Source organism: Mustela lutreola, chromosome 2 (genome assembly GCF_030435805.1).
Source record: "Mustela lutreola isolate mMusLut2 chromosome 2, mMusLut2.pri, whole genome shotgun sequence".
Lineage (NCBI taxonomy): Eukaryota > Metazoa > Chordata > Mammalia > Carnivora > Mustelidae > Mustela > Mustela lutreola.
In genome coordinates, this window is record NC_081291.1 from 8409238 (window position 1) to 8424871 (window position 15634).

The 15634-nt window shown below is 53.6% G+C and overlaps 2 protein-coding genes across 9 annotated transcripts; both read right to left on the reverse strand.

The window, feature by feature from the left end:
* Window positions 1–1688: 1688 nt before the first annotated feature.
* RAB3D (RAB3D, member RAS oncogene family) lies at window positions 1689–11713 on the reverse strand. 2 transcript variants are annotated; one of them, XM_059160014.1, is made up of 5 exons: window positions 11556–11713; window positions 9913–10185; window positions 9122–9240; window positions 8908–9032; window positions 1689–4641 (listed from the first exon to the last, which is right to left on the reverse strand). In XM_059160014.1, the coding sequence occupies exons 2-5, from the start codon at window positions 10138–10140 to the stop codon at window positions 4454–4456; spliced, it is 660 nt and encodes a 219-aa protein (XP_059015997.1). In that variant the 5' UTR covers window positions 10141–10185; window positions 11556–11713; the 3' UTR covers window positions 1689–4453. The 2 variants fall into 2 exon arrangements, with proteins under 2 accessions (XP_059015997.1, XP_059015998.1); XM_059160015.1 differs by having other exon boundaries at window positions 11504–11711.
* Window positions 11714–13078: 1365 nt separating this feature from the next.
* Window positions 13079–15555, reverse strand: TMEM205 (transmembrane protein 205). Of its 7 annotated transcripts, none has more exons than XM_059160016.1 (4): window positions 15366–15500; window positions 14697–14805; window positions 14429–14592; window positions 13079–13444 (listed from the first exon to the last, which is right to left on the reverse strand). In XM_059160016.1, the coding sequence occupies exons 2-4, from the start codon at window positions 14794–14796 to the stop codon at window positions 13139–13141; spliced, it is 570 nt and encodes a 189-aa protein (XP_059015999.1). In that variant the 5' UTR covers window positions 14797–14805; window positions 15366–15500; the 3' UTR covers window positions 13079–13138. The 7 variants fall into 7 exon arrangements, with proteins under 7 accessions (XP_059015999.1, XP_059016000.1, XP_059016001.1 ...); XM_059160017.1 differs by having other exon boundaries at window positions 15268–15405; XM_059160018.1 differs by having other exon boundaries at window positions 15302–15397.
* Between the last annotated feature and the right edge of the window lie 79 nt (window positions 15556–15634).

A 15634-nucleotide genomic window follows, 5' to 3' on the forward strand; every position in this document is an offset into this window, starting at 1 on the left:
TTCTGACATTAACTACTCAGTATTGAGGCAGATACACAAACTTTAGGGCTCAGTCCGACTAGACTGCCCCCTCTTCAGATGCGGGTTTCAAGTATTGGGTCTCGGGGTGACCCATACTTCTGTCTGACTTGGCTCCAAAATCAGGGGGCTCCAACAATACCCCTTCCCTGTCAGTCTTGATAATTAAAATCTCACAGTGCTCCCTAAACACTTTAGTTACAATTTTTAATTATGAAAGGATGTAAATCAGAAACAGCCAAACGCATAGGGTACAATATGGAGAAGGGGAGGAGCTTCCATGTCCTCTCCCAGCATGCCTCCTTTCTAGCACCTTGATGGGTTTCTAATCTAGAAACTCTCTGAATCAAGCAGGGGGTGGGGGAGGGGAAGGAGAGGGGTTGGGGGGAGAAGCAGGGCTGAAGAGGGAGCCAACCTGGGGCTCCGTCCCAGGACCCTGAGATCATGACCTGAGCCAAAAGCACTTAATGGACTGAGCCAGCCAGGCCCCCCATTTTTAGGCTTTTTATGGAAATTTCATCATTTAGGTATGATGGATAAAATCACTGGCCATTGGTGATTAACTCAATCTCCAGCTTGTCTTCCCTCCACTTCCCAGTCAGGTGGCTGGGCTCAAGGCTCCCACCCTCTAGTCTTGGCTTTGTCTTTTTTCTTTTTTTTAAATTTTAAAATTTGTCAGGGAGAGAGCTAGTGAGCTAGAGAGAGCACTCCCAGGAGTGCCACCCAGGGGTCCCATGGCTTGGTCTTTCTGGACAGCAGCCCCCATCCTAAGCCACCTAGAGACTCCAGGCCTCTCATTAGCATACAAAAGACATTCTTATCGCTTGAGAAATTCCAAGGATTTAGGAGCTGTGTGCCACACCAGGAACAAAAACCAAATTTTGGTTTTTTTCTTTTTTAATTGTATCAAACAGGAACTGAGCTGGGTGTGGTAGTGAAAAATACATTTGAAGAACTGATATTATATTGAAAGACACACTTGTTAAGTTAAACAAGTAAATTCTATAGTAGTTTCCATTCTAGAAGCTATGGGGAGGACACAGGAAAAGGACACCGGAAATGCTGCAGGGAGGCTGCAGTACCAAACAGAGAGGGGACAGAGGGAAAGGGGGACCAATGGGAAAGTGAGATTTGCACAAAGGTCTGAAAGAGGAGGTGAGTGAGAGGAGCCATTTGACTTCAGGCAGACAGAACAGTCGGTGCAAATGCCCTGAGGCAGGGGCCTGGTGTGTTCAAATAGCAACAAGGCCAATGTGACTGCAGCAGAGCAAATGTGGGGGGCAAGTGGGAAGAACTGAGAACATGATCTGACAGGTCAGATCATGCAGGACCTTGTGAGCTGCAGGGAAGACCCAGGCTTTTGCCGAGTGGAGGAGCAATGGACAGTTCCGGTATGGACAGGATCCCACCAGCTGCCGCGGGGGCGGGTACAGATCATCTTCCTAGGACTAGTTGGGGCAACATCACCCTCCCTACCACACAGCAAACTTTCCAGGGCCAAGCTGGTGGGCATGAACCCTGGCTCCCGAAGCCCCAGACCTGAGCCTTCTCCCTAGTCTGATCCAGACTCTGCTGCATTTCGTCTGGCCCTCAACCCAGCATCTCCTTGGCTGTAAGTCAACTATCCTCTTCCTGAAAACCACTTCTCACTAACAGCAGTAAAAGAAAAATTGCACAGGGACAGACGGCTTTATTTCCTCTTGTGGATAAACGTGCTTGTCTTTCTGAGTGGACACCAAAGAATTTCTTCCACGGGAGAACCATGTTTGGTACAGAAATGACCCAAGTTGGGAGCTCACTCCGTAGTGTTTGGGGATCATAGGGGAGAAGCCAGTTCGTGGAATTACTGCTTCAACACGGAGTCCAAATCTCGCCCCTTACTTGCCTTTTGGAACAGATAGGAGAGAAAGACCCAAGAGCATGATCTCTGAGAAGGCCAAAGAAAGAAAGAAAATGAAAAAAGCAGAACCCCAAACCCCCAACTGTGGTCATGGCCGTGGAAAAATGAACTGCTTAAAGCCAATGCCGAGAATGTAGGACCCAGTCTCAGGCTCCCTCTCCAGACCCCAGTCCCCTTGGAGTTAAAATGTGGTTTTCCCACAGCCTCTGGCTTCATTTTTGTTTGTAAACTCAACAAATCTCCATCCCTCCGACCAGCCACTGCTGCCACCCCTGTGCCCGTGGGATCTCCCAGGACAGTGGTTTTCGTTCCCCAGAGACTGTCGTGAGTGAAGCCTCCCACCCAAAATTATAAAATAAAAACTTATATTTTTAGAAGAAACAAACAAAAAAAAACCCTTTCCTACATTATTCCCAATTTTGAGAAGACCGAGGGGTAGCTAGCTGTCTGTTACTACTTAAAGCTCAACTGTCCAAAAATCACATATGAACACGAGGCTTACTTCACGTCAAGGGGAAGGCACAACCAGAGCTTTTTTTTTTTTTTTTTTCCCCCTTATCATGCGGGCTATGACAAGTTGGCTTGTCCCTTAGATAATGGCACTTTGATCCACCATTTTTTTTTTTTTTTTCTGGCAAGCAGCTTAAGGAAAATGGACTAGCCCACAGAATCTTGACAGCCCATGATGCATCTTAACTGGCTTCTTTTTTTTTTTTTTTTAAATAGCTGCTTTAATTTCTCTTTTATGTTAAAGTAACCAACATTTTTGACTCCTGCCCCCAAACATTCCCCAGACTCACTGTATGTGTTTCCAGGAACTTGACCATTTCACCTGTCATCTGGATTGTTGACTTACAGAGATGCCCTCACTTTGAAGATCTAAGGGCAGCCCTTGGTAAGGGACGAATTGGGCCCTCTAGAAATAAATTCAAAGCAGAGCTTCTAGAAAGAGCCAAGTTCCACTTGAACCAGATCTTCCTCGCTTGCAGGAGGAGGAGGCTGAGATTTTTAAAGCTGTATAGCAAGTGGTTTTGGTGGCAGGGCCTGGGGGTGGAACTCAAACCATCTGTTTAGACCATCCTCCCTGGGTCTGTCAAATTCTGGGATGTTAGCTGGTGTTCCGGGCCATAAACAGGAGCCAAGCCACTGGAGTTTGGACTTGGGTGGGCAGGAAGGCCACTGGGCTGGGGTGGGGGTGGGGTGGAGATCAAGATAGAGATCCCCAGACTGCACATAAGCTCCCAGCAGGAGCCCCTGCCAGCTGGGGACCCCCGATCATGTGTCAACCAGGGACACTGATTCCCAGCCCATTGCCATCAGCCTGCCACTCCCAAGCACATCTGTGAAGAGTGTGTAGCAACAGTAATTACCCAATCTTGCCTTCTTGCCCCTTCAGCCCAACCCTATAGCTTCCCTTAGGAGAAACATCCTCCATTCCTCCATTAGTAGGAAACATCACCTCTCTGGTCCCCACTGATGATGTGGCTCAGGAAACAGGGCTCTGGGTCTTCAAGGGTCCTTGATGGGGAGGAGCCCAAGTCCTTCCATTGGCAGGTTGCCGGCAAGGGCCGGCGATGGGAACATTGCTCAATTTCCTTCTCTAGCAGGATGTGAGATGTGGAAAGACCTTGCTTAAAACATCACCAGCCAAATGGGGCCCGGGAGAGGCAGGTATGGGTGGGAGGGCCCAGGCTCCTGGCTCTGAGGTTAACTTCCGGCAAAAAGTCCCGAGTGGGAACTCCACGAGTTGGGCCATCCTCTGCCCAGCCTGATGGGACCCAGAATTCCAGAATTCATTCCAGGAATCGGAGATGCTACAGTAGATAAGTCAAAACAGTGGCGGGAGTGTGGGTGATGCGAAATCCTGGGGAAGCTCAGAAGGCACTTCTGGGGTCCCTGAAGCTGGGGTGAGGGGGCTCTGACTTCCTGTCCCTTTACAATGGGAAAGCTGCTCTAATTCGGCTTGCACAGGCAGAGGGTCTGCAGGCCAGCAGGGAAGGGTCTGCGGGGGCTAAAATCACCTCCCTGCCTTGGAAGCTTGAGGGCTGAGGAGTTTCACAGGCAGGCCTGGGACCACACCAGGGGCCTCCGAGAAAGGCATCGCCTTCCACTTCCCAAGGATGAACTCTAAGGACCCACCCTACAGGAGGAAGACAATGAGCATCTTCGACCAGCTGGTGAACACCAGGCAATGCCCCACACAGAATGAACCAGGATGAGAGTTCTAACCCCAGAAGGCACTGTGGAGGCCCTCCCACCAGACTGGGGGGACACACTGCCCACCCTCCCTCTGTTAGGATTCCTGAAAGGCAGCAAGCTCGTGCATGTCAGTGCCCCCAGACTCTGCCATGCAGAATCCCCAGGGCCTGGAGCTTGTGTTAAGGCTCTTCAGGCAAGTCGGAAGTCATGCAAGAGCCAGGGCAGCCGGCGGGAGGGAAGGGGGCACCCTGAGCTTGGAAACAGCCCTTGTGGCTCATGCCTCAGTCACAGTCCCTGCCAAGGCCGGAAGGGGTAGGCAGGGATTGGGGACCATCTCTAGCAGCTGCAGCTGCTGGGCTCAGGGGGCGTGGTGTCCCCCAAGGCCGGGCCTTTCCCATTGCTCCCCGGGCTGGAGCTGGGGTCTAGGGACTCATTCATCTTCTCACAGATGACATCCACCAGGCGCTCAAAGACCTGCTTCACATTGATGTTCTCCTTGGCGCTGGCCTCGAAGAACTCAAAACCTGGAAGGACACGAGGTGGGAACAGCAGTGAGACCCCCAGAGGGCAGAGCCGGGGCTGTGACATCACCCAAACCTGGTCTCCAAGCCCAGGTCTGCCCTTCATGCGGTTGTGAGACCTTGACCGAGTGCCTTGGTCTCTCGAAGCCTCAGTTGGCTCATCTGTAAAAAGGGAACAATGCTGATGCTGATAAAAGTCTGTGGCAGCAGCCCCTGTTGGGGCTATGCCAACAGTCTCTTTGTCACAAAGCAATGGCTGCAAGTCTAGCTAGTAATGTTCCAGGACCCAGCAGGCATGTAACAAATGGTAGGTTTCCCAGCGTCCACAGGGCGTCTGCGATGCCCACAGTCTTGACCCACAGAACATATTAAAAGTGGCAATAATGAGGAGCACCTGGGTGGCTCAGTCAGCTAAGCATCTGCCTTTGGCTCAGGTGATGATCCTGGGGCCTTGGGTTCAAGTCCTTGGGATGAATCCTGCTTCTTCCTTTTCCTCTGCCCCTCCCCTGCTTGTGCCCATGCTAAAGTGTGCTCTCAAATAAATCAACAAAATCTCAGGGCACCCGGGTGACTCAGTGGGTTAAAGCCTCTGCTTTCAGCTCAGGTTATGATTCTGGAGTTCTGGGATTGAGCCCTGCATTGGGCTCTCTGCTCAGCAGGGAGCCTGCTTCCTCTTCTCTCTCTCTGCCTGCCTCTGCCTACTTGTGATCTCTGTCTGTCAAATAAATAAATAAATAATTTTAAAAAAGCAGTAGCAATAATGGTAATAAATAAGCAGCAGCAGCAGCAAACACCCAGGCGCCCCTAACTTGTCTTTCATTTAAAAACAAAAAGCTTGTCCTGGGTGCCTGGGTGGCTCAGTGGGTTAAACGTTGAATGCTCAATTTTGGCTCAGGTCATGATCTCAGGGCCTGGGATGGAACCCAGCTCCTTCTTCCTCTGCCCCCCACTCTCTCTATCAAAAATAAAAATAAAAAATAAACATTTTTTTTTTTAATTTACAAAAGTTTGTCCTCCAAAAGCTAGAAGGTAGTACAAAGGCTCTGGGGACTCGCCCATGGTCCCTCAGCTACAAAAAGTGGGCTGCCGACCTAACAATAAAGGGGTACATGGCAATCCTTCTTGTACCCTTAAAAGGCTGGCTCAGGCTCTGTCTACAGGGGGTTACCGCCCGGAATGGTCCGAGATAACATCCACACCCACAACACCCACCCAGCTGGGCCAGAAATTCAAACACCCACCCCATTACACAGTGCAGGGTAAACACAGCCCTCTCCCAGCACTTGTCATGCTGTACTATAAAAATGCAATTACAATTAAAGAATTATGTGTGTGTAATTATCCATTTACTAGCCGTCTCTGTTACTAGAACTCCAGGTTGGGGAGGGCAGGAGCCTTGTCTTGTGCCTGGCACAGAGCAGGTGCTTGGAAACTATTCGCTGAATGATGGATTGAATGACAGAGGCAGAGCATGAACTCAAATCTTCTACCCCAAGCCTACTGATCATCACTGTCACACCACTGTCTTCCTAGGCAAGCCTGGCATTTCCTTTTTTTTTTTTTTTTTAAGATTTTATTTAATTATTTATCAGAGAGAGAGAGAGAGAAAGAGAGTATACAAGCATGGTGAATGGCAGGCAGAGGGAGAAGCAGGGTCCCCGCCCAGCAGAGAGACCAATGTGGGACTCGATCCCAGGACCCCAGGATCAACCCAAGCCAAAGGCAGGTGCCCAACCGACTGAGCCACCCAGGCATCCCATGCTTGGCATTTCCTTATCTGTGCATGGCTCTGCCTCAAACAATCTGAGTTCTTTTTGTAATGCTATTTTTTTTTTCTGATTATAAATAGTGAAGAAATTAATTAAAGTTAGAAACTACCAAAAAATAGCCAGATGAGTAGAAAAGCTATTTATAATCTCATGATCCAGAAACAATTACTACTGGTGTTTTGATATTTTGCTTTCCACTTTAAAAAAAAATACAAGTACACAATTACTGGGGTTGGGTTTGTAGGGGGTATTGCACGTACACGTGCGCATCAAATTCTGTCTCCTGCTCCGTACGCCAGTATTTTAAACTTTATGATGGAGCTGGAAGCCCCCTCACCCTAGTCATTAGATGTTCTCTGCAAGGTGGGGGCAACATCTGTAAGTATCCAGCCCACGGATGGGAATTGTAGCTGATTTCACCAGTTCTATGACTGACTGGGGATCTAGCCCCAAATGTACAGGCTGACTCCCCATCACAGCTGGAGACGAGACCCCAGTTGGAGCGCCCAGAAAGCCCAGGGAACAGGGGAGCAAGTTCAATCACACCACAAGGGAGCAGACAGCCAGATCTCAAATGGGAGATTCCCTCGAACAAAGACCCAGTCTGTCCAACAAATAGTTGGTAAGAAAAAAAGAAGACTGTGTGTAGTCCAGGGTCCCTGAACTTTCTCCGTAAAGGGCCAGATAGTAAATATTTGAGGATCTGTGGGCCGTTATGGGGTGCCTACAGCTTTGTGTGCAAGCATCAACAAGAGTTCACAGTCATGGTGCCTGGGTGGCTCAGTGGGTTAAAGCCTCTGCCTTCAGCTCAGGTCATGATCCCAGGGTCCTGGGATCGAGCCCAGCATCAGGCTCTCTGCTCAGCAGGAAGCCTGCTTCCTCCTCTCTCTCTCTGCCTACTTGTGATCTCTGTCTGTCAAATAAGTAAATAAAATCTTAAAAAAAAAAAAAAAAAGAGTTCACAATCATGCTAGCTAACACTCAGATACAACCGCCTGTGTGCCAGACTGTGACACTGGCCTTATGTCATATTCGTTTAGTCCCCATGACAGCTTGATGAGCTGGGGCTCTCGTAACCTCCATTTCACACAAGTGGAAGCACAGGCCCAGACAGATGAAATTACCAAAAGCAAGATCACAAGGTGATGGAGAACGAATACAAGTTAATGTTCAATCAGGGCCCATGTTGGCTTATTTCATCTTTCTAACAGCGCCCTGAAGGAGACACGGTTTTCACTCTGTTTTCCAGATGGAGAAATGGAAGCACAGAGAGGGGAGGCGATGTGCCCAAGGTCACACAGCTACTGGGTTGCAGAATGGGAATCGAGCTCCTGAGTCTGGGTTCTTACGAGCCCTCCCCTGAGGTGGTGGTTACGTTGCCTCCTGCAACGAAAGTTCTATGGAGGGCTTTGAATTCTAGAATACTCCAGGAAAGATTTCCTTTTAGCTTAGGGGCGCCTGGGTGGCTCAGTCCAGCATCTGCCTTCAGCTCAGGTCATGATCCTGAGGTCCTGGATGGAGCCCTGCTTCAGGCTCCCTGCTCAGTGGGGAGTCTGCTTCTCCCTCTGCCCCTCCCCCCAACTCATGCACTCTCTCTCTCTCTCTTAAATAAATAAAACCTTAAAAAAAAAATTTCCTTTTAGCCTAAATTTCCATTTATGTAATTCAAAAACGTAGCCTGAAAACTCCTCCCATCCCAGGGCCCTGGTCCCCAGTTCTTGGATGCACACGGGCCGCCCCTGTTACTAGATGTTTCCATATCCTTCTGGAGTTTCTTTGGGCAAACCTAAGTGTATATTCTTATTCATATATATTTTTATACACTCCTGCAGGGGTCAGCAAACTCTGAGTCACAGGCCGGATCTGGCCCATCACCTGCTTTTGTCAGCCAGGTCTTACTGACGGTCACACTCCTTCCTGTAAGCTCGCTGGCTGCTTCCAGGTGGAGCTGAGGGCGCTGGCAGTGACTCTGTGCCTGCAGATTACTTCCTGTCTGGCCCTTCGAGAAAACATTTGCTGAGCTGCGAACTAAAGGAAGCAGCCAGGCCCACTTCTCTGCCGTTCGCTCTTCCCCGAGCCCCGTATCCCAGAGATGTTGCCACAGCAGAGCGTAAAGAACGCGTCTGTCCCTTCTCACATCTGCGTAGTGCTCTGCCACGTCACTGTGCTCTATGTTTCGAGACGTCCCCGCCGTGAGATTTTCAGGAGGTTGCTAACAGTTCTTGTCCCTCCCGCCAACAGTGCTGTGATCTGAGACACTCGCTACTTCCCACACGAGTGGGATGTTTGGAGGATACATTTCCAGCAATGTTTTTGCCCAGGCTGGGTTCCCAGGACAGTGGGGAGGATCTGTCACTGAATTCCCTGAAATTAAATGCAGAAGGTGGCATACCTGTGGGTATTTTTCTGAGCAGAGCCTCAAAGGGCAACCCTGTGGTTGGACCCGGGCCCTAAGGGTGGGGATTGGGGTTTGGTTCTGGGGTCCAGGCTGGGCACTAACCGAGGTCATCGGCGAGCCTCCGGCCATCCTCAGTAGGCACGACCCGCTCATCTTCCAGGTCACACTTGTTCCCCACCAGGATCACCTGAGCGTTGTCCCAGGAGTAGGTCTTGATCTGCGTGGCCCTGTGGAGTTTGAGGGCCATGAGGCTAGAAATGGGAGAGTCAGAGGGATAGGGTGAAGGTCAGGGTGTCAGTGGTCTGCGAGCACTCACCAGTCCTGCACGGCGGCGAAGGACTCCTGGTTGGCCACGTCATACATGAGCAGGAAGCCCATGGCTCCGCGGTAGTAGGCTGTGGTGATGGTGCGGTAGCGCTCCTGGCCCGCCGTGTCCTAGACACACAGCAGGGTCAGGCCACCAGAAGCTACCCTGTTCCCCACGCCACCCCTGCAGGGCCCTAAGCAGGCCACCACCCAGTGCTCACAGCCCCAACCTGACGGAAGGCATGGCCCTGCCTCTGTGGAGTTCCCAGTCTGAGGGGTCAGTGGCCTCTCACAGACTTGGACCTCATCTCGAAGAACAGACTCCATGACCCCAAACAAGCGCCACCCGGGCCAGAGAGTGCAGTTTCCATGCTGACACCCTGGTGCACAACACCATGCTCATCATCATCGGCAGCGGCCATGTTGGGAGCGAGAGCATGTCTCTGAGGAGCGCACAGGTCTGTGGGGGATCCTGCAATGGGACCCACACCTCTTCCCCACTGGTCACCAGGACTTCTAACCCGCCTTGGGTTAGCAGCTGTTTGCCCCTCAGACCCTATAGGGCAGAGCATAGTCTCCTCATCCTGATGAAGTCACCTTCGAGATAATCCGCCCCTCCCCCACTCTTCACACCTACCCCAAGCCCCCTCCCTGACTTTGGGCCACTCTCTCTCCCCCAGGGCCCCTCCCCACAGTCCTCCACCCTGTCAGGGATGTCTCTGGAAGAACCCCAGCCCCTCCTGGGCCAGCACAAAGACCCCTGTCCCTTTGCCCCAGATCCACAACGGCTGCCTGGCCCACCCAGATCTGCAGCTTGATCCTCTTGTCATGGCGATAGACCGTCTTGACCTTGAAGTCGATGCCCACGGTGCTGACAAAGGCAGGTGTGAAGGAGTCATCCGCGTAGCGGAACAGGAAGGACGTCTTGCCCACGCTGCTGTTGCCGATAAGCAGCAGCTTGAACATGTAGTCGAAGTTCTGGTCGGCTGCATCCCGCGGGCCTGTCGGGGGGTCTCCAGCTGATGCCATCTTGGCAGAGAGCCTCTAGAGGGGCGGGCGGGGAGGCCTGGAGTCCTGAAGAAAAATAAAACGAGGAATGGCTCCAGCATATACGCCAGACCTGGATTCAAATCCTGACTCTGCCCCTTGGAGGCCAAGTGACCTCAGAACATCCCTTGCTCTCTCTGGCCTTCAGAGTCCTGCTCTGGAAAACCGGGACACTTATCCAATGCCAGGGCCCAGGCTGTGGGGGGCACATGGGGTGCCTCCTCTGGCCACTGAGGAGCCAGACCCTGCAGAAGGTACAGGTGTGGACTTTGCCCCAGAGTGAGCAGCTGGCTTGGCCCAGGTGTGGGCTGGGGGGAGGGGGGCCTGCCAGCTGGCTAGAGCCCCCCCTCATGGCCTGGGTGTTGACTTTGGCAGGGATACCTGCCCTGACCACCCCCACCCCCTGCCGCAACGCTGAGTTTAACCCCATCCCTGGCCTCCACAGGGAATGGGGTTTTAGCGGATAAAGCCCGGGTTTAAAGCCCAGCTCTAGCCCCAAATGGGTCCTGACACCTTCTATTTGTCAAAGGGGTGGGCCCCATCTCCCTCAGGGCAGGGCTGACTCACCCCAGCCCCAACCCACAGAGTCTGCAGTGACAGTCCTCAACTCTAAGCAAGCCGCACTCCCCTCTACCCCTGATCCTTCCTTTCCTGTTAATCTGAAGAAGCTGGGCTGCTTCATCTGGGTCCTTAGCCCTCACTCACTGCCTCCCTAGGCCTCAGTTTCCCCAGCTGTCTATGGCCACGCCTTGTGCTGCACAGGGAGGCTCCAGGAGGCCTGGGTGAACTGAGGGCACAGTGGCAGAGGAACCCTTAGCAAAGCTATTTCTCAACAGCCTGTGGGGCTTTTTTCCATTTTAAAAGAGGACCGAACCAGCCCGCTTTCCTGCCCAGCCCTCAGCCCCACCCGGTGTTCCGGGAGAACGAGTTTGAGGAGGGGAAGACAAGAGGCAGGAAACCTTTCCTCATGCTGGGCAGGGCTGCCAGACTGGGGCCCTTTCCCCAGGCCCAGACCCAGCCCACCTGTCAGCCGGTCCCACCTCTTCCTGACCATCTGGCCACCGTCCCTCACGCCTGGCACTAGATAAGGGTCCCCGGAGGGCTCGGCCCTGTCCCCCTGCTGGATGTGGGGCGCCCCCGCCAGTGCAGGGGGGCTCAGGAGCTTCCTCCCATCACCATATGGTCCCATCTCCTGTTCCCAGCTGGGCTCTCTGCCCCGCCCGCGCCCCATTAACGCTCCCCGAGCAGCCCAGCTGGGTGGGGGCGAGGGAAGGAGGCCTTCCCCCACCGCCCGCCTTTGTTCCCTGGGCCCCGGGCCCCCCCTCTAGCCCCCGGCCCCCCAGACCTGCTGGGACTCGGAGGTGCGGGGCGGGATGCGGTCCCTCGGAAGGGGTTACCTCGCGTCGGCGGGGCGCTGTCCGCGGGCGTTCCTTCTTCGAATTCGCTGCGGTCTGGCCCCAGCCGCAACTCCGACCCCGCAGCCGCCGCCGCCACCGCCGCCGCCACCGCCGCTGCCCGCAGCCACCCGGATTCCGCGCGGGCTCCGCCCAGGCCGGGGAGGAGGGGCGGCTCCTCGGAGAGGGCGGGGCGGGGCGGGGCCGGTCCGGGGCGGGGCTCGCGAACGCGGGTCGGGGGGGGGCGAGGGGGGGGCGAGGGGGGAGGGGTTGGACGCCGCACGGAGCTGGGAGCAGCCTAGGGCCCGCCCCCCAACAATAAACTTTTCACTTTTCCTAACTATGTGTAGAGCTCCTACTCTTTGCAGGAAAATGAAGAGCGTGGATTCTGGTTCGAATCCCAGCTCCCCCACTTTCTTGTGCGGTTTAACTTTGGACGTGCTACTTAACCGAGTGGGGCCTATTGCCCCCATCCCTCCAGCAGTCCCTAACAAGAATCCCTACCTCACAGGCCTGCGAGAGCTAGGCCCCTGCGGGCTAGGTCCCTAAAGAGGGCTAGGTCCCTGCGAAATATTCCGCAGGTCCCTTAGAATTGAACCTTTTCCAGATAAGGAAATGGAGCCTCAGAGAAAGGCACCTCTTTGCCTGAGGCCAGACACAAGGAAATTTGGCATCTGGCCTTACGTGAGGCCCCAGAATTTTCTTCAAGGCATGAGAAGATCTGCAGGCTTTGCTGGAGTCAAATCCCAATGACTACATCTGAAGCCACTTGCTGGGCTTCTCTGGGTCCCCATTACTTCGTGGGAACAATAGCAGCTCTCTCCAAGAGCCACACGGATGTATGGAGATGACATGCATCGGGAAGGGCCAGCATATGATCAGTAACAGGCAGCCCCACAGTCTCCCTGGCACTCAACGGCGGAGGTGTGCTTCTCACTCATACCGGTCATCGTGGGGAAGGAAAAATGTAGCTCATTACACTCTGCCTTGCACACTTCTCTTTGAAAGTGACTCTTCAGTGGCACCTGGGTGGCTCAGTGGGTTAAAGCCTCTGCCTTCGGCTCAGGTCGTGATTCCAGGGTCCTAGCATCGAGCCCCCGCATCGGACTCTCTGCTCAGCGGGGAGCCTGCTTCCCTGCCTCTCTCTTTGCCTGCCTCTCTGCCTACTTGTGATCTGTCAAATAACTAAATAAAATTAAAAAAAAAAAAAGTGACTCTTCACACTTCCTTGGCCACCACAGCAAGTCCTGTGGCCATCCCCAATGTTGATGGGGTGGAAAACAGGATAGTCCCCTGGGGCTCAGAACTGGCTATTGTTACTGTAATATAGTAATGTGTCATGGTTAGTGCCCTGCCTGGCACACAGCAGGTGCTCAATAAAGGCGCACCGTTACAGGAAGAGCTTGGGGTGTGCAACAGCTAACACCCCAGATCATGCCGCATGTTTATGGTAATGAAGGCCCTCGGCTCTACCTTTGCTTACCCCTCTTGCCCACTTTCCAGCTGGAGAAAAATGACAGCAGCCCTTTCCAAAGAAGTGTTTATTCACATCTGGGGCCTCAGCAGGGCCAGAGAGGAAGTGGGCGTTAGAGGCTCCCAAGGCCCAGGGCAAGGCTTGCAAGGCAGAGCCCATTGCTCAGGAGACAGCCCAGATTGCAAATGGAGGACAGACCGTGGTAGCGGAAAAAGGTCTGGCGGAGGACACTGTAGTTGGGGTCCTTCTCCCGCAGCTGGCGGTAGGGATCGGGGCCCTGGTGGCTTCCAGGTACCTCCCCGCCCAGACCCCGCTCCTTCTCCACCCTGTGCAGGGCCCACATGGCAGCTGTGGTGCGGGGCTCCAGCCAGCGGGCGTTGACGGCGGCCATTGAGAGGCTCAGGAGCATCAGGCAGAGCTGGCAGGGTGGTGGGAGGAGGACAGGGTGAGTCAGGCCGGGGAGGCAGGAAGGAAGGGTCCCAGGGAGGGTCCTCCTGCGTCCTCAAAGCCCAGAGGGGGATGAGACAGCATTAGATTAGATTCAAGCCAGGCCTCCCTGTCCTTCCCCAGACCCACTCCAGAGGCCCCAAACAGAGCTCCAGCTTTCAAACCAGAAGCTCCCAAGGAAAGGTTCCGTCACCATCTCCTCTATTCACCCCCTCACCCAAAACCTTCTGAGCCTTTCCTCCTCTGATACCCAGACTGGAAGTTTCCAAACACAGCCTTGTCTCCACCCTGGGTGTATCTCTCTGGCCAGAACCTCTCTTCCCCAGATTGGGACAGAGCACCATAACTCTTTCCCCCCAAAAGAGCCTAAGACAGGGCCCATCTCCTCAATGGTCCCTACCAGACTCCAGAAGCTGAGATTGGGCCCACCGGGAGTGAACAGAAAGTCCTCGAACTTCTAGTTACCCCAAATCCTCTCTGTCTCTTTGGGATTATTCTTGAAACCCTTGTCAAGCCTTTCCTGCCCGCATCTGAGGAACGTAATGGGGGCAGGGGAAAGGCAGGATAGAGAAATATGAGATGCAGAGATGGTTCCCTTCCTTGTGGCTGGGGAAATGTGTGGGGGACTGTAAATTCCCAGTCAGGCTGGTTTTTAAACAATGAGCTGGGGTCACTGCCCCAACCTAGCTGAGTCACCACAACTTGGCAGCAGGCCCAGCCAGGGGAAAGAGAGAGAGCAGCAGCCAGCAGGGAGACACTGAGGAATAGGTAGGGCTGCTAGGGATAGTTGTGCAGGCTGTGCACTGCTCAAGGGTATCCAGAGCCCAGCTTTGTATCCACCAGGAAGGTGCAGTTGCTTGTTTGTTTTTTAATTCTCACAAAGGGGTAGCCATAGGTACTCAGTGGGGTTCTGGGAATGGATGTCCAGAAGACAGTGGAGCCCAAGCCCGCATACCTGGATGGCCTCCCAGAATGTGAGCTGAGTCCAGGCATGTTGCGAAGCCAAGATGCAGAGGTTGATGAAAGCACAGCCCATGGAGATGTGAAAGTAGAAAGGGAAGAGTTTGCTCTGCACAAGGCCAAAGGTATGTCGGGGAAGGCTTCGGAAAAGCAGGAAGCCTGTAGGGTATAGGGAACCACATGCCTGTTAGGAAACTTCCAGGTATCCTTTCATTCTTGTCTACACCCTGGGTACCCATGATGTTCAGGTGGAGGGTCCCTACCTGAGATGAAGGTCACCCACATTTGCATGCCCCAGGCCCCCGACAAGACCAGTAGATGGACCATCTTAGTCAGGCTTCCTGGATTCCCACCTTTCTCCATCTTGCAGGCCTGGGAAAGAGGCATTGGGTCTTTCAGAGTTTTACCTTTGCCCCATGGTCTTCAGCCTGTGACCATGCTTAACGGCAGGGTCACAGCTAACCCAGCAGAGATAAAGGGCTACCAGCCCGGGCATGCGGGTGGGGAAGACCCAGAACAATCCTGAGACAACCTCCAACCCCACCTCTCCAAATGTCAGCCCTTAAGATCTCAGGCTCTCTGGACCCCAGCATCCACGCCGTCTCCAAGACCCAAAAATTTCAGTTAGCCCCAGCAGCTCAAACTCGCAGCTCTGGGTATTCAGATATCCCCCCCCCATTGACTCCCCAAAACCAGCCCAGTGACCTAATTCTAACAGTAAAGACCCCTGGTCACATCTCAGGGTCCCAAATATCACCAGAAATATCCTCAAAACACCTCCGGACACCCCATCTAATCCCGGGAAACCCCAAATCTCATCCCGAGGACACCGACCCTGTTACTGCACCCAGACCTCAACCCTCAGCACCCTGGAGTCCGAGAACAGAAGTGCCAGGCCAGATCTCGGGGGCCGGGTGGGCTAGGCTCGCTACCTCACTCCTGTGCTCGCAGATGGGCCGCGGACTTCTTTAGTCCCCTCCCAAGCATTCATCCCGCCTCCCAACTGAGCCCGAAGCCAATTGGATCGTAGATCTGCCGCCTCCCGTACCACTCTCTTAGATATTGACTAATCGATTAGCGGAAAACAGCCTGGAATCCCGCCCCCTAGCCTGGTTTTTATCCAATTACGCCGCGGCTCCTAAGACCTGCGGAAACAGGAAGGCGCCAATAAGACCTTCGGCTGCATCGGCGGGGGCGGAGC